This window comes from Citrus sinensis, chromosome 4 (genome assembly GCF_022201045.2).
Source record: "Citrus sinensis cultivar Valencia sweet orange chromosome 4, DVS_A1.0, whole genome shotgun sequence".
NCBI lineage: Eukaryota > Viridiplantae > Streptophyta > Magnoliopsida > Sapindales > Rutaceae > Citrus > Citrus sinensis.
Genome location: NC_068559.1, coordinates 28,083,415 through 28,103,896, shown reverse-complemented (window position 1 = coordinate 28,103,896; position 20,482 = coordinate 28,083,415). Strand labels below are relative to the sequence as shown.

The 20,482-nt window shown below is 34.8% G+C and overlaps 5 protein-coding genes and 1 non-coding gene across 14 annotated transcripts; 3 read left to right on the top strand and 3 right to left on the bottom strand.

Moving 5' to 3' along the window:
- The first annotated feature begins 4,578 nt into the window (after nt 1-4,578).
- Nucleotides 4,579-6,023, top strand: LOC102608057 (NAC transcription factor 29). Of its 2 annotated transcripts, NM_001320059.1 has the most exon segments (4): nt 4,586-4,857; nt 4,992-5,272; nt 5,449-5,762; nt 5,764-5,881. In NM_001320059.1, coding segments are annotated over 4 exon segments (795 nt in total). In that variant the 5' UTR covers nt 4,586-4,691; the 3' UTR covers nt 5,798-5,881.
- Nucleotides 6,024-9,180: 3,157 nt separating this feature from the next.
- Nucleotides 9,181-10,087, top strand: LOC102608346 (photosynthetic NDH subunit of lumenal location 2, chloroplastic). The gene is made up of 2 exons (XM_006483059.4): nt 9,181-9,729; nt 9,834-10,087. The coding sequence occupies exons 1-2, from the start codon at nt 9,226-9,228 to the stop codon at nt 9,930-9,932; spliced, it is 603 nt and encodes a 200-aa protein (XP_006483122.1). The 5' UTR covers nt 9,181-9,225; the 3' UTR covers nt 9,933-10,087.
- Nucleotides 10,088-10,257: 170 nt separating this feature from the next.
- Nucleotides 10,258-13,630, bottom strand: LOC107177644 (casparian strip membrane protein 3). Of its 3 annotated transcripts, none has more exons than XM_052439550.1 (4): nt 12,158-13,630; nt 10,926-12,040; nt 10,682-10,805; nt 10,258-10,546 (listed from the first exon to the last, which is right to left on the bottom strand). In XM_052439550.1, the coding sequence occupies exons 2-4, from the start codon at nt 11,084-11,086 to the stop codon at nt 10,331-10,333; spliced, it is 501 nt and encodes a 166-aa protein (XP_052295510.1). In that variant the 5' UTR covers nt 11,087-12,040; nt 12,158-13,630; the 3' UTR covers nt 10,258-10,330. The 3 variants fall into 3 exon arrangements, with proteins under 3 accessions (XP_052295510.1, XP_052295509.1, XP_024956611.1); XM_052439549.1 differs by having other exon boundaries at nt 10,926-12,232; nt 12,350-13,630; XM_025100843.2 differs by having other exon boundaries at nt 10,926-13,630.
- On the bottom strand, nt 12,458-12,663 carry MIR169G (microRNA MIR169g). Its single transcript, NR_161508.1, has one exon. It is a non-coding gene; the product is annotated as a microRNA MIR169g (primary transcript).
- Nucleotides 13,631-14,374: 744 nt separating the features above from the next.
- Nucleotides 14,375-16,117, top strand: LOC102608639 (hypothetical protein). Of its 4 annotated transcripts, none has more exons than XM_025100840.2 (7): nt 14,375-14,525; nt 14,802-14,999; nt 15,089-15,163; nt 15,254-15,301; nt 15,422-15,481; nt 15,636-15,699; nt 15,790-16,117. In XM_025100840.2, the coding sequence occupies exons 2-7, from the start codon at nt 14,826-14,828 to the stop codon at nt 15,894-15,896; spliced, it is 528 nt and encodes a 175-aa protein (XP_024956608.1). In that variant the 5' UTR covers nt 14,375-14,525; nt 14,802-14,825; the 3' UTR covers nt 15,897-16,117. The 4 variants fall into 4 exon arrangements, with proteins under 4 accessions (XP_024956608.1, XP_006483126.1, XP_024956609.1 ...); XM_006483063.4 differs by having other exon boundaries at nt 14,377-14,525; nt 15,101-15,163; XM_025100841.2 differs by having other exon boundaries at nt 14,437-14,525; nt 14,799-14,999.
- Nucleotides 16,118-16,305: 188 nt separating this feature from the next.
- On the bottom strand, nt 16,306-20,396 carry LOC102609499 (KH domain-containing protein At4g18375). 3 transcript variants are annotated; one of them, XM_006483067.4, is made up of 8 exons: nt 20,146-20,396; nt 19,203-19,831; nt 18,197-18,559; nt 17,829-18,083; nt 17,440-17,691; nt 17,259-17,311; nt 17,033-17,088; nt 16,306-16,829 (listed from the first exon to the last, which is right to left on the bottom strand). In XM_006483067.4, exons 2-7 carry the CDS (start codon nt 19,782-19,784, stop codon nt 17,055-17,057), a joined length of 1,539 nt encoding a protein of 512 aa, XP_006483130.1. In that variant the 5' UTR covers nt 19,785-19,831; nt 20,146-20,396; the 3' UTR covers nt 16,306-16,829; nt 17,033-17,054. The 3 variants fall into 3 exon arrangements, with proteins under 3 accessions (XP_006483130.1, XP_006483128.1, XP_006483127.1); XM_006483065.4 differs by having other exon boundaries at nt 16,306-16,953; nt 20,049-20,394; XM_006483064.4 differs by having other exon boundaries at nt 16,306-16,953; nt 20,146-20,393.
- Nucleotides 20,397-20,482: the final 86 nt, after the last annotated feature.

Below are 20,482 nucleotides of genomic sequence, written 5' to 3'. Positions count from 1 at the left end.
GCCAAAAGCAAGAAAAAAAAAATCATAAAACTATAAGCCACAAAACGTCAAGTAAGGGCCTATCAAATGGTGGTCAAAGTACTAAAGAGTCAAGACCTTTTGCTTTTTGCAATCAGATGTTGGTTTTTATCGGATTTATAAGATGTTTTTTTGCAATCAATGCTGGCTTGGAGTGTTTGCTTTTTGCATCCGACAACTTGTGTTTGCTTGGAGTGTTAAGAGTAGTGGCTGCTAGCTTGGAGTGTTGAAGAGTTGGAGGCACAGCAGCTAGCAACACTGCTTGTTTTTACTTAACGATAGGATAGAAAATTAGGGTTTTAATTTCGATTTTGGGTGTATTGTATTTATATATATTTTTAACTTATTAATAAACTAGGCACATATCCAGGTTGTTTTTGGTGCCAAGATATCTGAGTATTGAATTTCAATGCCTAGAACCATCTTTTTTGTCTAAATTGATTGGGTTCAAATAGGGTGGGTTTTATTGCCACCCCTAGTAAGAATGACGGAATTACTCGTGATTTCCCCTTCTTTTTTAACACTTACCATAAGAGCAAAATCAAAGACTCTAAAATTGAACATGTTTTGTTGCCATTATATTATATATACTTATTTATAGTTTAGACAGTCTATTTTCATATAAAGTTTTATAGATAGAAACTCTTTTTTTTTTTACATTAAATAACTTTAAAGTCTGTTACAAACTTGTAGATCTTTCAATTGTCAAAGAAGATAATTTAGAATGCTATTATGCAGGGGTTCAATAATAATCAAGGTTGTCCTTTTATGTAATTTTATGTAATCGTAAACGGTTTCGACATGATATTAGAGTTGTGCCAATAGTTCCACTCTCTTTTTTTTGTTTTTTCTTTTTTCGTGTTTTGAATCCAAAATTGAAGAAGTGTACTTAAAAGTTCTAGTGGGTGAGTCAACAATAGCAATGTTTTGTCACAACTGCATACTAAGTCTCAATATAGAAGAGTTGTGATATTTAACCCCTCACATTATTTCACTAGCTTATTTTTTAATTTATATTATTTATTTTAAAATTGCCCTTATTGAAAAATTAAAAAAAAAAAATTGGTTGTATCTCATGCACTCAATAGATCATCTCTCAAATCTCTCCTTTTTTTTTCCAAAATTGATTTATAATTTAAATTGAATATTAACTTCAAATCAAATCCCAAATTGAAGCTAAATAGAATCTTAAATTATCACACAAAAGCAAAACCAATATCATCAATAATAACAAAACTCACAACTTATTCATGAACTTTAAAAAAAAAAAAAACAAAATTGAAAATTATCATATGTTGGTGGAGATAATTGTTGATGGTGAAGAAGATAGCAGTAGTGATGGTGGCAAAGTTCTTGTTGATGAAGTGCTAGAGAAGGGGAGGAGAATATAATAAAGTAAAATAATAAATAATATTTTTTTAATAAGGGCAATTCTGAAAAATAATAAAGTAAAATAATAAATAATATTTTTTTAATAAGGGCAATTCTGAAAAATAATAAGATAAATAAAAAAGTGTGGCTGGTGATATAATAAGAGAGAAACATATATAATTTTTTTTGACATGAAACTTATTTTGTACCTTGGATGGAGGATATTTTTCAAGAGTTAATATTTAATTCAAATTATGAATCAATTTAAAAAAATAAATGACATGGATTCAAATTTGAGTCCTAAAAAATAAATAAATCATATGAATAGAAACTGAATAAAAAAAATAAGTATTAAAAATAAGAAATATATGTTTTGATGTGAACAAAAAAATTAGTAATAAAATGTTTTCTTGTACTTTTTTATTTTGTAAACATTTTATTCTAATAAATATTTTATAATATTTTAAAATTAAATGTAAAAAAATAGAAGAAAAAATATTTTATTATTTATTTTATAATAATTTTTATTTATCATCAATTTTTCTTATAATATTTTTTTATCATTTTATTATAAGAAAATGTTTATAAAATAAAAAAGTACAAGAAATTTTTTTCACATGAAAACATATATTTCTTATTCTTAATACTTAATTTTTTTATTTTAATTTCCATTCATGTGATTTATTTAATCTATAATAAATATGAATAACAGTGTATTTAAAAATAATGGTAATATTATAAATTTATGTTGTCAGGAGGTTATTGATTATTATAAAAATAGTATGAGACAAATAGTATATATTGATTACAGTAGGAAAAAATTGGCAAACTCTCTTATCTTTTTATTAAAATATCAAAGTTATAATAGGAACTTTAGAAATATGTGGTTGCTTATTTAATAAGTTGCCTATAAAAAGTAATCGTTTACTTGCTTTTAAAAGTTGCTGTCAAAATGAAGAAAATCATGGGAAAAAAATAATTTTTACAAAATTTACTGAATACTATTTTGATAAAAAATTATGAAATAAGTAACTTATTAAGTTTCAGTCTAATCCCAAACAGGGGGTCTTAGGATTGGTGATTGTAAAAAAATAAAAAAGTGAAATGAGAAGTTAACCTATTAAGAACTTGAGAGTAAAGAAAATATATTATTTTTAATTAATTTTTATTTTTAATAAGGGCAATTTAAGAATAAATAATATTTATTAAAAAGTATGGGTTAATGAAATAAATTAAGAAGATCAAATATCAACACTCTATTTTTTAATAACATGCTTAGGTTAATTTCAACTTAAAGAATTAATGATTGTCGCATGAAGAGGCAAATTCGGTGAATCTGCCTTTTGATGTGACATGCAGCCTGTCTAAATGCATCCCTCCAATTGCTAAATACATCTATACTTTTCTTCAAATTAGGAAATTAGGTCCAAATGTGCAATTAGGATACGGTAATTTTTTTGTTAATACTTAATACTTTTATACTAAAAGCTATTGTTATCAACGAAGAGATATTTACGAATACCCCAACTAGTTACTTTTATTATTGTATAATTTAGATATTTAGATTCAGAGTAAGTCAGAATTGTATCACATAACTGGGTTAAAAAAAAAAAAAACTTTTTTCATGCACAAAAGAAACCGTTGTTGCTACCTAAAATAATGGAATAATCTCTATAAAAAAAAATAATAATGGAATAATCCATCAGCCCCTATAATATTTAAAATCTAGCACTTCAATCAAAGCTTTGTTTCCCACGATAGCCACACTTGCTGTGATAACACTTGCTACAACTAGTAACTAGATGACTTAATCTTATCTTTCTTGCACCCAGAAGCCTTTTAAAATCACGATCATGCACACGTAATGAGCCACTTAATCCCCAGTTTATCAATGCCCTTTACAGACTACTAATTTTTCTGCTACCTTTGATTCAATATTCTTATCCTTCGTTTGATTCAAAACAAGCAGCCCTCGCACGCCAATCACCAATTAATTAAGCAAGGGTTAAGTTAAAGAAAAGAAAAACAAAAAAAAAAAAAAGCTAGAGCCGACTAGACCCCCGTTAGCGGCTGAGATTCATAGAATATTCTGCCGATCCCTTAAAAATTTTCATGAGATAAACATAATCAGCACGGCACGTGGTGGATCTGTTCTTAATCCGAGGGACTAAACCTTACCGCGTGACATTAAAAAAAATGTTTAAAAATGATTATAATTAAGATATTAACATTAGCGCCAACAAGGAAGCAGCGTTGAGGTGGCTGGATAAGAACCGCAATTAAAATTGGCCTGTATTTCTTACCATGCTTATCCTGGTTTATAGGTGCACGTGTCGATTCCTTCTCAAGAATGATTCGCCAACTGTGATATTGGACTTATAATCGGATTCAATAATTTTTGAAACTCCACTCGCGCGAGTTCAGGAAAAATACCATACTCCCTTTGAACATATTTTTTTATATAACATTAAAAAATTAAATAACATTTCATTCAATTAAAAAAATTAAATAAAATCCCCTAGCGATATCAATTAACTTATTTTTCAAAAGTGATTGGAATGGTGTAAAAAAAAAAGAAGAAGGAAATATGAGTTTGAACATTTTTTTACATAAATAAGATATGATTGAGTCGTTATTAAATAATTTTAAAATTTCTTTGATTTTTATATAAGAGAAATTAAAATTCTAAGACTTTTGATGGTATGTTTCATAATATCTAAATTTTTTATTCATTAATAATGTAAAACTTTCAAACGTAAAGGTTAGATTGATGATTATATTTTTATAAATACTAACTTTCTATTGAGGAAAACCTTTGAATGGTGTCCAAAAGATAAGAACAAAATACCTGCCAAACTTTCTACGGAGGTTGAGGCCCTCTTCATTATATTGCTATTGGATATTCTCATATTCAACCTAATTTTTTTTTTTTTTTTAAAAAAAAAGGTCTTTTTCCAAACCAAAGTGGTTCGTTGAACCAAGCATGAAATTCAAAATTAATCAGCGTGAAACTACATCCGTGTATACGTGTTCAGACCCATCCCGCGAGTATTGCCGACAAGTATTATACGAGGAATAACATTAAAGAGTGAAAAAAAGTCAAGACAGCGACCAATCAAATCCATGCAAATCCCACAAAACGACAGCGCAGGCTCAAAGATAAAAGGCCAAGCCCTCTCCTTGCAAACATTTCAAACACCTTCATTTCTCTTTTCTCTTAGCAAACAATAATAACCCCCTTCAACCTCAAGATTTTATTTTATTTTTTGTACCATTATATTGAGAGCTGATTAAGCTTAACAATGGAAGCACAAGCCAGCACCGAGCTGCCACCCGGATTCAGATTCCACCCAACTGACGAAGAACTAATTGTTCATTACCTTCGTAACCAAGCCACGTCGAGACCCTGCCCCGTGTCAATAATCCCGGAAGTGGATATTTACAAGTTTGACCCCTGGCAACTTCCTGGTTTGTTTTCTACTTACATGCCCGTAATTTTTCGTTTAACTAAATGATTATATGATTTATTATGAACGAGTACTGCCTAATTAAGACAATTTGTTAGTAATGATTGTGTTTGCAAATTATGTATGAAAATGTAGAGAAAGCTGAATTCGGGGAGAAGGAATGGTACTTTTTCAGCCCACGAGACAGGAAGTATCCCAATGGGACGAGGCCTAACAGGGCAACTGTATCGGGATATTGGAAGGCCACGGGGACTGATAAGGCAATATATGGTGGGTCTAAATATCTTGGTGTCAAGAAAGCTCTTGTTTTTTATAAGGGCAGGCCCCCCAAGGGGATCAAGACTGATTGGATCATGCATGAATATCGGCTAAATGACCCAACAAGACAACCCTACAAACATAATGGTTCCATGAAAGTGAGCATAAATTGTGTGCATGTTTTCTCTATGAGCATTAGTTAATTGTATAGTTTAATTTTTTCAATAAAGTACTCATATTAAATCATCAATCATCATGACGATATTATACATATGTGTTTAATTAATTATATGGTGATGTGACAAGCTAATTGGGGTTGTTCTGTGTGTTTCAGCTGGATGATTGGGTACTTTGTAGGATTTACAAAAAGAGGCAAACGGGATCAAGATCAGTTTTGGATGCAAAAGTCGAGGAAGATCAATCATGTGTTGATCAATTAGGCAAAACAGGAGGCTATGTTGAGCATGCTAATGCTAGTGATGAACAGAAATTGATGGTGAAATTTCCAAGGACATGTTCACTTGCTCATCTAGTGGAACTGGAATACTTTGCTCCGATTTCACAACTTCTCAATGACAACACTTACAATTTTAACTATGATTTCCAGAACGGCATTAACAATAATGCTGCCTCCGATGACCAATTCGAGAATAAACTTCAGCCAAGTGACATGCACCAAGTGAACCACAGTGACTCGTTAAACCAGCAGTCATTGTTTGTGAACCCAACGGTGTACGAATTTCAGTGATTTTGGATCTTCGAAAAAACAAAAAAAACAAAAAAGATGATATAAATTGGTTTGTTAGATATATTTTTAACCAAGAATCGTGAAAATTGGTTTTGGGAACATATATATGTTACACTGATTGTGGAGTAAGTTTCAGTAAATTAATGATCCAGATTTCAGAACACCAGCTTCTTTAATTTGTTGCCAGTGAATGGAAGGTCAATTATGCTTAGCTTCTCAGTCGAAGGCCACGTTCGCACGTTCAATACATTGTATAAGGTAGCAGTTGCCAAGCAAGAAAGTCTATAGAAATTGTTTGTCATAGCGCACAAGATAACATAACTAATTGAGATTTTCCAAAAGAAAAGTGGCACGTCGCATGCCACGTAATGTATAAGATAAATTTTGGAATATTATTAATCAAAGATTGGCATGTGTCGCTAATCAAATTTGTAATTCTTGTTGGTAAAGTATTCCTAGTCACAAGAACAAACTTATAAGGCACAGCCAAAATTGTTCCCTGACAACCCGAACGAGGCCTAGAGTGAGTTCACCTTCCGGCCTCGGGTATCATCGTCATGCCATTGTTTTCTCGAGTCATTCATTTCTACAGTCGATAAATGAAAAATTAAAAAAAATAAGGATCACGCTTCAATTCAGATTCAATGTTTTTTTAGCTATTTAATTAATGGTGACTATTATAATTTTCTAATGCAATGGATATATTTGTTTTGTGTTGTTGAAAAAGCTTTTATCTTTTATTTGAATTGTGTTGAGATTTTGATTCAATTCTGTATACCTATGAGAAAATAATCATGGACTTTAGAGTAGGTAAAAAAACTTAAGGTGAGTCATGAACTTTAGGACGGGCCCTTATTATGAGGTTATGCACATAGGTTAGAGATTTTAAAATCCGTTGTGAATAGACCTAATTAAGTGCTTATGGAAAATGTTTGGGTTTATAAAATATAAATTAAAAAATTTTATTTATTTTCTATAATTTATATAAGACTCCGAGACCAATTAACCGTCCAGTCCAACACAATATTTGAGCTACTTGAAAATTGAGGTTGAATTACTAAGCCAACATAATATTATCAATTGCCATATGGTCTACTTTTCTTCGTCGGAGATCAATAAAAAGAAGCCATACAAAGTCAATTTTGCAGGCCGAAGTTCTCATGCATTAGGTGGGATACTGGCAATGCATATTGGAAAAACACATTCACATTTGAAGAATTATGAGCTCAAGTCATTTCATAGTACAATTACATTTCATTTTCTAGCTTGTATGGTGTTATTAGATTTCAGAATTATTAATTAATTAAAATTTTGGAATGCCCTCTTTTGCACAATACAAAAAGGAAAACGAACACTACTATATTGATTTCAAGGAGAAACAAAGGCTTAACTGGAAATTCAGCCTAATTTTACGAATGTGTTGCAGTTTTATGTCATAGCCTTGTCGTTTTGCTGTTTCTCCATTGTGGCGACAGCCCACAACCCTCGTATCAAATTCAGCATAAATTAATTAAAAGTAATAATAACTAATAAGAATGAAGCAATCTATTATATATTACAGTATTACCTTCGAAGCAAGCGAAAAGCCAAGCAAACGCGCAACAAAATTGCTGGCATGCTGGCAAAATCGGAATCCCTGAGAGAATTGAATTACTTACAAGTGTGGCTTGGCATTGTTATGACACCGATGATGGGGAAGGAGTAGGATTGGCTGGTGCAAGGATATGCAATTCTTCATCGGTGGCCCCGATTCAATACTAAATAGAGGATTCAATTGGAGTCATTTTTTTTAATATGTAATTTTTTATTACATGAGATTATTGAATTAGTGAGACTAATTTACATCAAATCAATTAAATTTTCGCAATGCTGTAATCACTGGGCGAAGATCCAGTGGTTATTTGTTGGTGGTTAATATTACTTCTATTAGATGCAAATTTTCGAGCCTAAGGCTAAGAATTGTAAAATACATCGGATGCACAATAGCTTAGCTCCAGAATTCGGTAGATTAATGAGATGATCAAGACAGATTATCCAACGCCTTTAACGACGAAAACAAATAGAATAATCCCAATTAATTTTGAAAAATAATTGAAGGAGGGGTCTTCTTATTTATTTACTTACAATTTATACGCAATAAATAAAATCATTAATGGGCTGTAGGTATTTTTTTTCTCCTACATACAATAAAATTTTGTGTGGTTTTAGAATGGGGCTTATACGGCTTTCCTTAGGCCAGAGCCCAATGGGGCTCGGCAACTTTATGTCTTTACGCCATGTCTCAATTGATCCGATCATGCAAAGGGAGCTCTTTATGGAACCCATGGAAACTTTAAATTTGTGACAACAATACGATGTCGGATTTGCATGTCCGGTATGAAGAAAGAAAATGAGAGGAGAGGAGAGGAGAGGAGAGGAGAGAGGAAAAGAGGAGAGAAAAAAGAAATAAGGGAAAATAATGAATTTTTTATCTAATTAAATAATGGAAAATGAGATTGATTCTTTTTTTTTTCTTTTCACTCATTTTCTCTTTCCTCTCTCCTACTATTTCTTCTAACTAAATATGGGTTAAATTGTGAGTAATTAATTCCTAAACAAGAAAGGCAAATGATATTTAAAATTGTCGGTGATTTTACTATTATACGTACCAATTCATTTAAATAGAAGTTTATTTATAATTTTTAATTTCAATTTTGCACCAAATTTTTCAATGGGGTGGGTATGGATTGGGTTGGGCAGAAGAGATTGGGTTGACATCCAACTCACCCAAATTGCATGTGGCACTAGTTATGAAAAATTCAATCCAATCCATTAAGTGCTTAATCCCAAAAGTTAATTTTCAACAAATTAAACAGTTAGAAATAAATTGATTAATTGTTCAAGTAACAATAAGATACAACTAATGATTATTAAATATTAAGTTATATAAGAAAATAATAGCAGTTATCAGATAAGAATAAATAGATAGTTAAATCTTAACTTTTTAAAAGGATATAATTAGTTGTTATTAGATAATAGTAAATAAGTAACTAAATCTTAACATTATATTACTATAAATGTATCCGCGGTTTAAAAAAAAAAAAACTTAACTTGGATCCAAATTCTTTTGTTTATTATCTTTGTTCGAAAAAAGAAATAGACTATGAAAAATTCAAATCCCATATCCTTCTAATTACAACTGCATATATAATGATATAAACAGTAGATGAAGGAAGGTATATGCACAAACCGGGTGGTGACAAGATAACGAGGGCCACGTGTCGGAAAATTAGCGAAAGTATTACCGAAATAAATTTTTTTTTTTTAAAGGAGAATGCGCTGCCTACACTTGTATATTCCATTAAAGTTTATCCAAAAAGAATCATGAACAGCAGCAGCTTCAGTAAGGCCACAAGCCTCCTCCAAGCTCACAACGTCACCAACAATCACAACCCCAAAACGTCACTCCCAGAAATCAAACCCAAAGCAACTCAAAATCCAATACCCAGCCGAAGAAATTTTGTAACCACATTGATATCCACTTCACTAGCACTGGTAGGGCTGCACGGGGATGGCATTGGCAGCAGTTCTGGTGCTAGTGTAGCCCTAGCCGAGAGTTGGGGCACGCGGTCCTTTTTGAAGGAAAGGTTCTTTGAACCGGGGCTATCACCGGAGGATGCGGTGGCCAGAATCAAGCAGACGGCTGAGGGAATGCATAGCCTCAGGGAAATGGTGGACCGCATGGCCTGGAGGTATGTGATATTTTATATAAGATTAAAGCAAGCTTATCTTTCCCAGGATTTGAAGACCGCTTTCAGTACGTTGCCAGAAGTCCGTAGAAGGGAGTATGTCAATACAGCCAATGATTTGATTGATAACATGGCTGAGGTACGTACGTGAGACGCTGTCTCTCTGTCTATTAACTTAAATTTTAGTTATTTACTTTAATTACTAACCCGACGATGAATTGGGTTAATTTTATTTATTTACAGTTTGACTATTACGTGCGCACGCCAAAGGTATACGAATCGTACTTATACTACGAGAAGGCATTGAAAAATTTAGATGATATTGTGGCGATGTTTGCGTAGTAAGCACAAGACTTCTTGATATTAATGGACCTCCTGCATCTTTGTTCTGAGTGGTATTTATGTACGTGACACTGTCACTGTTTGTGATATATAAACCAGCTTGAGTTAATGTGATGTGAGTAGAATATATTGCAGTAGAAATTTCTTCATTTTAATTCAAACTTGCTGCCAATTATTCATTCTTTTGTGTGTGTGTGTGTGTGTGTGTATAAAGTGAAAAATTCCGAATGTTAAAATTCTTCAATATATATTGAAGCAAAATATTTTGAGAAAAACAAACAATATTCAAATGTCAAAGCGTCAAAAACTTTTTGTGAACAGTCACTAAAGCATTATTGTGCCGATCAAATTATAACCCAACAACACTATGCCACATCCAAATAACATACATAAATATATTAGGATCGAGAGAGAGCTACAGCTGATGTAACGATTACTAGCATAAGCGTAACTGCTGCGGCAAATGAACCGATCAAAGATCCGGATATACGTTCACAGAAGGAATCAAACAGTTGGCAAAAGGCGAACCAATTGGCGCTGGTGTTGCCCTTGTGTGCTAAGTATACAATGGCTGTTGCTGAAGAAGCTCCGGCTGTGACAAGAGTTAGCATTACCTTCACTCACAAGTTTCGAGCATTATATTACAACTCTATGCTTGATCAATTATCTGGTATTGGCAACATGCATGCATATTGGTCAAATTTAAATTGTAGCATGATTAGAGGTACAGAAAGAATTAGCAACTTTACCAAGTCAAAAACGAGCAACAAGATTCTACTTTTTTTAGCAGCTGTCCTGATAATGTGGAAGATAGATAAAGGGACAGAAATAGCAAGATATCCGCACACAATCGAGTTGGCTATCACGAAGAACCTGTATTCATAGTAACTAATGAGTTATTGTACGTACTAAATTAAAATTAAGAGTAGCCCAGTTGGTTTGACTTCGCACAATAGAAGCGACAGGTCAAATTAAGGGATAAACAGAACTCACTTGAACGAGGGATGATCATCGTACTCTGCTCTAACTTGGGTGAATTGTGGGAAAACTGTTAGTGTCTCGTTCGTAGTGGCCATGGCAATGGCACTTCCAAATGTTCCAGCAGCTGCAATAGTCCTTAGAATAAGGTCTAAAATAGAGATCCCTTTGTTCATCTCGTGAGTTGAGATTTCATCCCTTGACGCCTCACCAGCCTCACTAACTGGCTCTGCTTCTGCCTTCACGTTCTTTGATTGATGATTATGGCAGCTGAAAATGCTTGGAAGAATTAAAGGCGAGGCCTACTTTTGTACAAATCATATGTATTGGATTTTCTCGAGGAATCAACCAATAGTGAACAATGGAAGTGGGTATTAGGTATGCTAAGCTCAAGTTGCTGGTGTTTTGCTTCTGTAATTAAGCCACGTGGGCTACCATGATAGGGTCCATGATTCTGCTTAGGGAAGCTCCGATGGAGTTTCTTACCTGCTCAATATATTAATAGCCCTGATCTTATGCATTTATATCCATAAAATGGCCTCAAGTATGCTATGGCCAGTGATATTGCCATTTGCTGTTCTGGTTGTTGCATGTGTGCATTTTCCAAACAGCTGATATTATTTAGTGGCAGGTCCATAGTAGCTTCAATGTGTGGAACCCATCACTATATCAGGGGAAGGAAGATGAAGTAACAGGAGTTGTGCTTTTGGTTAGGCAGCAAAAGAATGTGTGTATTAAGAAAATAAAAGACTGAAATTTTGAGAAACTGATATATCTTACTTACGCAAGGAGACATGATCTGCATACAGCTGCTCAGTATATGATGGCAGTAGTGCTTGGATTTACAAAAAATTTCATATGCAATGAGCCCCACTTCTGTGAGTACCTTGCAAAAAGTTACAATGGAGCGTCCTCCGAGGTCCAAATCTTGGGATGTGCGTCAAATAATCGCTACATAACATTGTAATGAGGAAATATGCATTCTAAGTGAAGATTCATAATTCATTCACCCTTTATTCAACTTTTAACTTCTAAGAGTTGGAATAAAATCTCAAACCCTTTATATAAATCATTGAAATGAAGCTCTCAGTTTCAGAAGCACAATTTGTAGCTTGTCCTTGATATCTTACCTGCGATTTATAAGCACATATATAATAAGGTGAATAAAGTTTGATGATCAAGAGCAAGGTGGAAACAGAGCAGTGCTTCCTGAAGTCACATTTGATGTGAAGGGATTTGGTTAATACCTATCAACTAAACACCAAGCTTTCCTAATCATTCCTGCGATATGGTTTCCAGAGAGTACTTGACTGCAGTTATATCTATGTATTATAAGCAATACATTTTAGTTCCTCAAGGATTGCTTTTGTACCAGAACTTGCTTAATGACAGAAACTAATAAGTCAAAAACCTAACTAAGAGTCTAAGAAAGAACTTACTTTTACAATGTCACTTGTACATGACACTTGGCATCTACACGGTTAGCAATGAATGCTGAGTGAACCGCAAAGCGGGCTTCATCATTGCGAAAATACTAATATCATCACAGGTCTAACATGTGAACATGAGGCAGAGGTGTAGCCAAAGACAACTTGCCGATTAACCCTACAAGTGAAGCTATAAAATCAAACCCCAAGTCAAAAGACTCATAATTGTGAAGCCATCTAAAAATATGATGCTTAGGTTCTAGGAAAGGGGCTTGCCGGCAAGTCATCCTTGGCTGCACCGCATCATTTCATCTCCACATGCAAGAACATAGATGAATAGAAATACCACATGGGATTTTTGTGCACAGGCGAGGTATCTGGTTTTGAATGACGGTGAAACTGTTGAGTTTGATCTTATAAAATGCTTCATTTTTTTAGCATTTCTTCTTATTATGACTTGTGGCTGCAAGTTTTTGCATAGAGAAGTGTAGGTCTATTTCTGTGTATTTCAAGCACTGATATTGAGGTTGATATATAAAGACCTCATTGGATTGAAAGATGTCACAACTGCATGGTACCATAGCCAATCAAAATAAAAACTTGAGGTTATTTCATCACCAAAGGTAAGATTAGCTTATGCCTCGTTTGCCACATGTGATGTTTGTTAGCAAGAAAGCATTCACATTGAAACTAAAATTTACTGCAAAGCCCATTGTATAATTCTAAACTGTTTCGCTAAACAATAAATCTTATCCCTCACCACGTTCAAATTTAAGTTCAGATAACATATCAGTTGCAGAAAATCTAGGCGTTCCTTGGCTACTAGCATCACATTACTGTCCCGGGGTCATGTTTTTGACTTGTTCAAGTAAAATAATCTTTTTATGGGGAAATAAAAGAGAAAATAGAAGAATAACGAAATGAAGATATGAGGTGATAGAATCATGGAATGACAAAAAAGACGGTCCTAGTAAAATGGTGATGTGAAGAATCATGGAATGACAAAAAAGATGGTCCTAGTAAAATGGTGATGTGATGTAATGAAATGGGGGAAGGGAAGCGTGATTCATGAAATAGTTAGGGGGGTGACATGGGCCGCTAACCAACTTCCATTTAAATGGAGCACAATACTTTCTCTGAACTCAGCCGTCCGTCCTATTTTTTCTGCCCCTTTTTTTAGGTACATTTACAACTATACCATACCCACTTGCCTTGTTTGTTTGTTTTTTTTTTTTTTTGAATTTTGTTATACAGAAATTATTACTGATATTACATCAGACATTACACTTACAATATTTACAATCGTACTACATAACTAGAACCTCCGTCATATATTAACCCACTAAAGCACTTGAACAGATACTTTAAACCCTCAAATAGATATTACATCAGACATTACACTTACAATATTTACAATCGTACTAAATAACTAGGATCTCCGTCATACATTAATCCACTAAAGTACTTGACCAGATACTTTAAACCCTCTCTAATATTCGAGGGGTGCCTACTCCACTTACATTATACATTAACCCACTGAAACACTTGTCCAAGTATTTTAAACCCTCTCGGACCACTGTCATACATTAACCCATTAAAGCACTTGACTAGATACTTTAAACCCTCTCTAATATTCGAGGGGTGCATACTCCACGAACATTATACATTAACTCACTGAAACACTTGTCCAAATACTTTAAACCCTCTCTAATATTCGAGAGGTGCATACTCCATTCACATTTCGTAAGGGAGAGATTGTCTCCACTCAATTAGTTGATAAGTAAGGGAGTATTGAAACTAACCTCCATAATACTTTTATGGAGGCTCGAACTCTTACACTCAATATTATAAGTGTAAGACTTTTCCCATTGGACCAAAGGTCTATCGGTCTTGCCTTGTTTGTTAATAAGATGTAATTTTGTATTTTACAAGCCTTATTTAATTTTCACATGTACATATATAAAATAAGTTTCGGGATTTAGAGCCCATACCAAAATTTCAAAGCCCATATGACTAGATGTTTTTCGTGGGCCTATGGATCCATGAACAGACCCGGCCCCACAATTCCCAGAAGAGATGCGGCTGCGCGTTTATTTTAGGCTTCATTTTGATCATAAAAAGGGCAAAACCGGGTGACCCGCTTTTGTAGAGGGGCTCTCCTTCTCTCTGCAACCGGAGCTTCGATCAGGTACGGCGTACTACTCTAGTCCTGACTTTTAGTGCAAAATGACCATATATAAATAAATATAATTACTGAAAATTTAAATAATCTAACAGCGTCAAGTTGTTGTTTATATTACCTTTCTTAATTGTCGGAAGTATTTGTAATTAAACAGTTGAATTTGACATTTCATGTTTGTCTGTAATGCATGATTGTGTTGCTTAAAGTTATTTGAACTTTAAAAAAATGCTTTCAAATTCAAAACAAATAAATATGAAGATTTTGATCTTCTATATCAAGTAGTTGTTACCCGAATAGAGAGCGAGAATGTCAGGCACGATCACAAACGCAGAGAAGGAGAAGGAGAAGGAGCAGGAGCAGGAGCAAGAGATTGCCGGTGGAAAACAAGATGATGCTGAAAGCTGTATGCAAGATCAAGAACCAAATGACTCGGAAAAGAATATCGATGAAAATCTCATGCAGCCCTCATCTCAGCAGGAGGTACCCAGACCAGCTAGCAGCTACCTTATTGTGAATTTACGGCCTTAACAATAATATATTGTGAATAATAATAACTTTGTTGTCTTGAGTTTTGCTGGCAGGAGGAAATTATCAAGAAAAAGTACGCAGGAATTGTTCCGAAGAAACGTCCTTTAATATCCAAGGTATGTATGTAATATGTGTACGTTACTGCAAATTATGATCCCAGCAGAGAACAACTAATTGCATACCAACTTCATCTCTTATGCTACCAGGACCACGAACGTGCGTTTTTTGATTCTGCTGATTGGGCACTGGGAAAGGTAACCCTACTCATTTCCAATTTCCATTTTATTAGATGATCGCATAATTGCAACCCAACAGTGTTTCATCTTTTAATGGACTGGAAGGTCTCACTAAGCTAATAATACCCGCTTTAACAGCAAGGAGGTCAGAGTCAGAAGCCCAAAGGACCGCTTGAACCACTCCGCCCTAAATTGCAGGTATGAGTTATCCTACTCCCGTCATCGTATATATTTTCATTTTCGGCATAATCTTCTCATGCCTTAAAAGGTGATTGTGATTTGTGAATGCCCTATGCTTTAATGATCAACTCGAGTCCAATTATACTTTCAATGATCTTCCATTGCATAACAGCCCACCCCACACCAGCAAGTACGCTCAAGGCGCTCGGCATATGCTCCTTCAGATGACGAAGAGGGTATGTACAGATTGTGGTCAAGAACATACAAATTCTTTAACGCATGCATGTCACACCTAAGCTCCTACTTATTCATTATCTCGGTGGCAGATGGTGGCAGTAACATCACAACTTCTGACGATCAAGGTTTCACACCAGATTGTGGCAACAATAATACTAGCAGCCCAGCTTCAGAAGACCAGAGCTCCCGTGAGTAGCTGGCTGTATAAGAGATGGCAGCTCATTCTGAAATCACAACAAAGTTTGATAACAGTTTCTTCTGTGCTTCCATAAATAAGCAATAGATATGGCTATGTTGTACTACAATGTTGTACTTATTTCTGTAACACTGAACCGTATCACCAGTTTTATTTTACATTAAACCCACAAATTTCTACATTTCATATAGCGTTAATGAATTTAAAATTACTTTTGAGAATACTACACTTGATAAGTCTTGGATTTGATATGAACATTTGTGTTGGGAGTCAATTTATTTCACAACCAATCAACATTTGTGTGTACATTTGCAGATTCACTTCTTCTTAATTGAACCCTCGAGGAGAATACATGTCTGTCTTACTAAAAAGATGATTCAATCATTCAGTAAGTTACCACGCTCATCACGACAAAGAAACCAATGATGCATCACACCAGCCAAAATAATAGCCAAGGGATCCAAAAAAGGAGCACAACACTGGTGCAATAACATGTTAAGCTACAACCATGAAAGTTCCGAAAGATCCAAAGCCAGAATTTCATCATCCACACTTCTTCCCTTAAAAGAACAGAAAAGAAACAGAACAACCACCAGAAGCAATTTCAAGTGTGCAATTAAAAATTTCCTCACGCGTCAAGTAAACAGAAGCCATGGCAATCAATCTACATATTGTTTGCTGTAAACTATATGCCAAATTGCTTACATATAGCACTATTGAGACATGATATACAACCCTGAAATTGTATAAGTCAGGGCCACAAATGATTGTATAATGCATTGCATCATCAGAAAATGTTGGACTTGACGATGCACCGAGGGTGGGCCAAGGTAGAGCATAATTTTGTCAAACCCTGAGAATCTGGTCTTCTGATCTAGGCTGAAGGCTTCATTAAATGGGCAACGGGCTGACTTCAGGATTTGCAGATCATAGCTGATTAGAAGGAAGAGGGAAGGCGACAAATGGAAAATGGAAAATGGTGAATGGATTCTAGTAAGCAGAAAATGGCTGGCTAGGTTAAGATGCCATCAGCTAATTGCAGTGTCTCTTTCAATAACTAAAATATGAAGAGAAAAAAGTTGCAAGTTAAAGTCCAACAAATGAGAACATGAAGGAAGAACAAAGAAAATATTTACCTGCCAGGTCTGGTAATTGGGACTAATATCCATGGTTTTTCCTATGACCAGATAACCTAACAACAAATGATTAAATCAGCCCTGGATTAGGTTATCAATGATAATCAATTGAAATAAAGACTAATAACTTGACCTCTTATTAACAAACAAAATAAAATGAGACAAATGCTATATAAAATGAAGAATTTTGAGAAAGAATATAAATAAGACAAAAAGTAGGTTTTACCCGCGGCCTGAAGAGTGGTCACCATATGCTCCATAAGCATTTCCGCCACCACTCTGAAAAAAGGCAATGAATTGAAATTTAATGAAAAGCTATCACTAAATATTAAACACACCTATTTAATTAAGATATGACACTGGGAAGTTTAACTGTAGCTTGATATGGAAGTGAAGGCATGTCTTACCAGTGAGCCACCGTAGCTTCCATAACTATCGCGTCCCGGCAAATTACCAGTTGCATAAGAGTTACCACGTCCACGTGACTGATTATCTCGATTTCCATATTTTGATCCATCTGTCATGTCTAGAGACATGGGGACATAAGGAAGCACAGGTGGATGAGCAGCTAGTGCTCCCTCCCTTTCAAATGTATTGGCTCTCAATCGCAAAGTTACTTGTGAAAGGGCACTGCTAGCCACATCAAGACTTCCAGTGATCTGGTCAAAATAAAATTACTTTCCATCTTATCAATTAAAATTGGAAAATACAGAGGACATGAACAGGCGTGGGCGTGCAAGAGGGCTCGAATGTGTGTAAACATGAATGTTCATATTTATAAAAGCATTACAATCACCTGCACCATCTCCTCATCTTCATAAGCAACTTTAGGAACATTTTCATTCGTAAGTATGCGGATGCTTGCTCTTGTAGCGCTCCTCATCTCAGATATGATAGCCCCACCTCTACCAATAAGACACCCAATCTGTGCACTTGGCACAAGTATACGGGTAGTGATTACAGGATCACCTGATTCCCTTTCTGTTTTCTCACTGCATCGTGGTTGCAAGCGCAGTGCAGCAGTAATGGTGGGAGATGGATCTTCAAAGAACTGCAAGAGAAAACGTTAATACCAAACATAGTATTATATCTAAAACTCTATAATATCATCAATAATAAAAATTATTAACTTAAAAATTATTAAGGGAAAGAGCATATTCTCACCTCTTTTGTCGATATAAATATAATGCAATCATCTCCTTCAGCTCCTGAACTATCAACTTTAATAGACGCCCCAGATTCCTGTCTGATTTGTTTGATAATACCCCCACCTTTGCCAATTACACCACCAATATTCCCAGCAGGACACACCAAACGAAGAGAAAATTCTCTTGCAGATGCTTCATCTCTTCGTGCAGAGTAATTCCCATAAGAACCCACAAGTGGGGCACTCAAGTACACACCACTCGATTGATATATGTTAGATGAAGAAGACAGAAGCAGGTGCTGAGATCGCGATGGATTCTCATGAAGGCGAGAAGCTATTTGAACAAGAGCTTTTCTCACAACTGCTGGTTCACCAGCTACCTAAAATCCAAAAGCCCACAACACACCAGGAAAGGAAAGTAATTTAGTTGATGAATCACAATCCCCCCCGTCAACAGAACAACGCATAATCGCGTGCACAGGGAAGGATTTCTTCACTATGTTTCAAGAGAGCGGATATTATTAGAAGTTTCACTGAGCTCAACCAAATGATTTTCAAGTGAAGACCCAAAACTTGTAGTTAATTTTATTACTTGATTGAAAGTAAAAGGTTACCTATTCAATTGCCACCATAAACAAACAGAGTACCACTCACAGACCAAAAATATCATGTTCATAAGCCTAATAAAATTCTCTGTCAATTTTATATCTGTAAGGAATAAAATTCAGTGTCCTCTCTAACAAACCATCCTGAACTTATGAAATGATAACATCCAAAAACAACAGCACAGGCACCTGAGTACCAGAGGGACAGGTGGCATCAGGAAACAGACTTGCCAATTGCATGTGGCAAAAGATAGGGCAATGTCTGTGCTATCACTTCACTTTTCCAACAGCATATGGCTGAATAAGATTTTTAGTTTATATATTGTAATCGATAGCACTATCAGTCAGAAAAGTAATAATTAGTACAAGTTATTTCCTCCTATAACAGAACCAACACTGCACAGAAAAAATATGCTACCTGTAGAAGCTCATCAAAACTCAAAGCACAAAGGGGCAAATGTTCATCCTTCAAAATGCGAATCTGAGCACGAGTTTCAGTCCTAATGTTCTGAATCACTTGTCCACCTTTACCAATAACACATCCAATCTGATCAGCGGGCACGAGCATCCTCACAGTAATAAGTGTAAGCTCTCCAAACTCATCATCAGCAAGCGAATCCTCAGCAACAATCCTATCGTGGACCCTGAACAAAGCATCCTGAGCAGGCGAAACAAACTCTCCAGAATCTTCAAACAGATTGGTTCCCTCACTGGAACTATAAATAGTAACAATTCGCTCATCGCACCCGGGTACAGTCTCACTAATCCTAATATTCGACTTAGTTTCAGACCTCAATTGTTTTACAATCTCACCACCTTTACCAATAATACTACCAATCTTTCTCAACGGGCACAAGTAACGGTAAACGGTGTCCTCTGAACCAATGCCACGCTGCTCAGTTTCATCCCCTGGGTTTCTTCTCTTACTCCCCCCATTAGTAGCAGCATCAGATTGAAAATGAGTCCTTTTTCCATAATTAATATTGCTTTGGCCAGCCATTACAACAAAATTACTTACTCCCACACAATATTACTCCAGTATTAATCCTAATTACAAAAATTAAAAAAAAAAAAAAAAGAAGTCAACAAATATAATTCAGATAACACAAAACACAAAAAATGAAAATTGAGCTGCCAGAATTTTCTTTTCTTTTTGTATATAAATTATATGAGGAGAAATTAACGAACAATAATACAATAGCATTAACCAATAAAACTAAAAAGAATAAAATAAAATAAAGATTTACAAAATTAGAAACAGTACATGAAAATGAAATGAAATTTGATTAATTAACAACGGTGTAAGAGAGAGATCTTGAAAATGGATTTAGGTTACAGAGGAGAGAGAAAGAGAGACTAACACGTTAGACGTAGAGGAGGGCCAAACGGCGGGTCGTGTCGTTCGGCTTATCGAGTCGCGCGGAAATGAGAGTGTCTCTTTCTTTATTTCTTTGGTTATCAAAAATGTCAATTAAATTAATAGTAGGTTTAACATATTATTAAGACCAAAAAAAAAAACTAATAATAAAAAATGAATTAATCATGAAGCTTATGACTTGAGAGTTTCGAGCGAATAAAAATATCTTGAGGGACAGAAGGGACAAGTGTGCTTTGCTTTGCTTTGCTCTGCTGTGCTTTGGATTCTATTTCAAGTGTTGGAACCGTCATCCCCTTCGCACGTTCGTTTTGAATGAAAAG

What these genes read in the sequence shown, in the direction of transcription:
- LOC102608057 (XM_052439092.1), top strand. Translation starts at nt 4,692, where the DNA reads ATGGAAGCACAAGCCAGCACCGAGCTGCCACCCGGATTCAGATTCCAC. An exon ending in TGACCCCTGGCAACTTCCTG is followed by an intron (nt 4,858 to 4,991) that starts GTTTGTTTTCTA and finishes ATGAAAATGTAG; the next exon opens with AGAAAGCTGAATTCGGGGAG. An exon ending in AACATAATGGTTCCATGAAA is followed by an intron (nt 5,273 to 5,448) that starts GTGAGCATAAAT and finishes TGTGTGTTTCAG; the next exon opens with CTGGATGATTGGGTACTTTG.
- LOC102608346 (XM_006483059.4), top strand. Translation starts at nt 9,226, where the DNA reads ATGAACAGCAGCAGCTTCAGTAAGGCCACAAGCCTCCTCCAAGCTCAC. An exon ending in TGATTGATAACATGGCTGAG is followed by an intron (nt 9,730 to 9,833) that starts GTACGTACGTGA and finishes ATTTATTTACAG; the next exon opens with TTTGACTATTACGTGCGCAC.
- LOC107177644 (XM_025100843.2), bottom strand. Translation starts at nt 11,086, where the DNA reads ATGAACAAAGGGATCTCTATTTTAGACCTTATTCTAAGGACTATTGCA. An exon ending in GATGATCATCCCTCGTTCAA is followed by an intron (nt 10,806 to 10,925) that starts GTGAGTTCTGTT and finishes CTATGAATACAG; the next exon opens with GTTCTTCGTGATAGCCAACT. An exon ending in TGTTGCTCGTTTTTGACTTG is followed by an intron (nt 10,547 to 10,681) that starts GTAAAGTTGCTA and finishes TTGTGAGTGAAG; the next exon opens with GTAATGCTAACTCTTGTCAC.
- LOC102608639 (XM_025100840.2), top strand. Translation starts at nt 14,826, where the DNA reads ATGTCAGGCACGATCACAAACGCAGAGAAGGAGAAGGAGAAGGAGCAG. An exon ending in CTGATTGGGCACTGGGAAAG is followed by an intron (nt 15,302 to 15,421) that starts GTAACCCTACTC and finishes CCGCTTTAACAG; the next exon opens with CAAGGAGGTCAGAGTCAGAA. An exon ending in CACTCCGCCCTAAATTGCAG is followed by an intron (nt 15,482 to 15,635) that starts GTATGAGTTATC and finishes ATTGCATAACAG; the next exon opens with CCCACCCCACACCAGCAAGT.
- LOC102609499 (XM_006483067.4), bottom strand. Translation starts at nt 19,784, where the DNA reads ATGGCTGGCCAAAGCAATATTAATTATGGAAAAAGGACTCATTTTCAA. An exon ending in GTTTTGATGAGCTTCTACAG is followed by an intron (nt 18,560 to 19,202) that starts GTAGCATATTTT and finishes TTTGGATTTTAG; the next exon opens with GTAGCTGGTGAACCAGCAGT. An exon ending in GAAGCTACGGTGGCTCACTG is followed by an intron (nt 17,312 to 17,439) that starts GTAAGACATGCC and finishes GCCTTTTTTCAG; the next exon opens with AGTGGTGGCGGAAATGCTTA.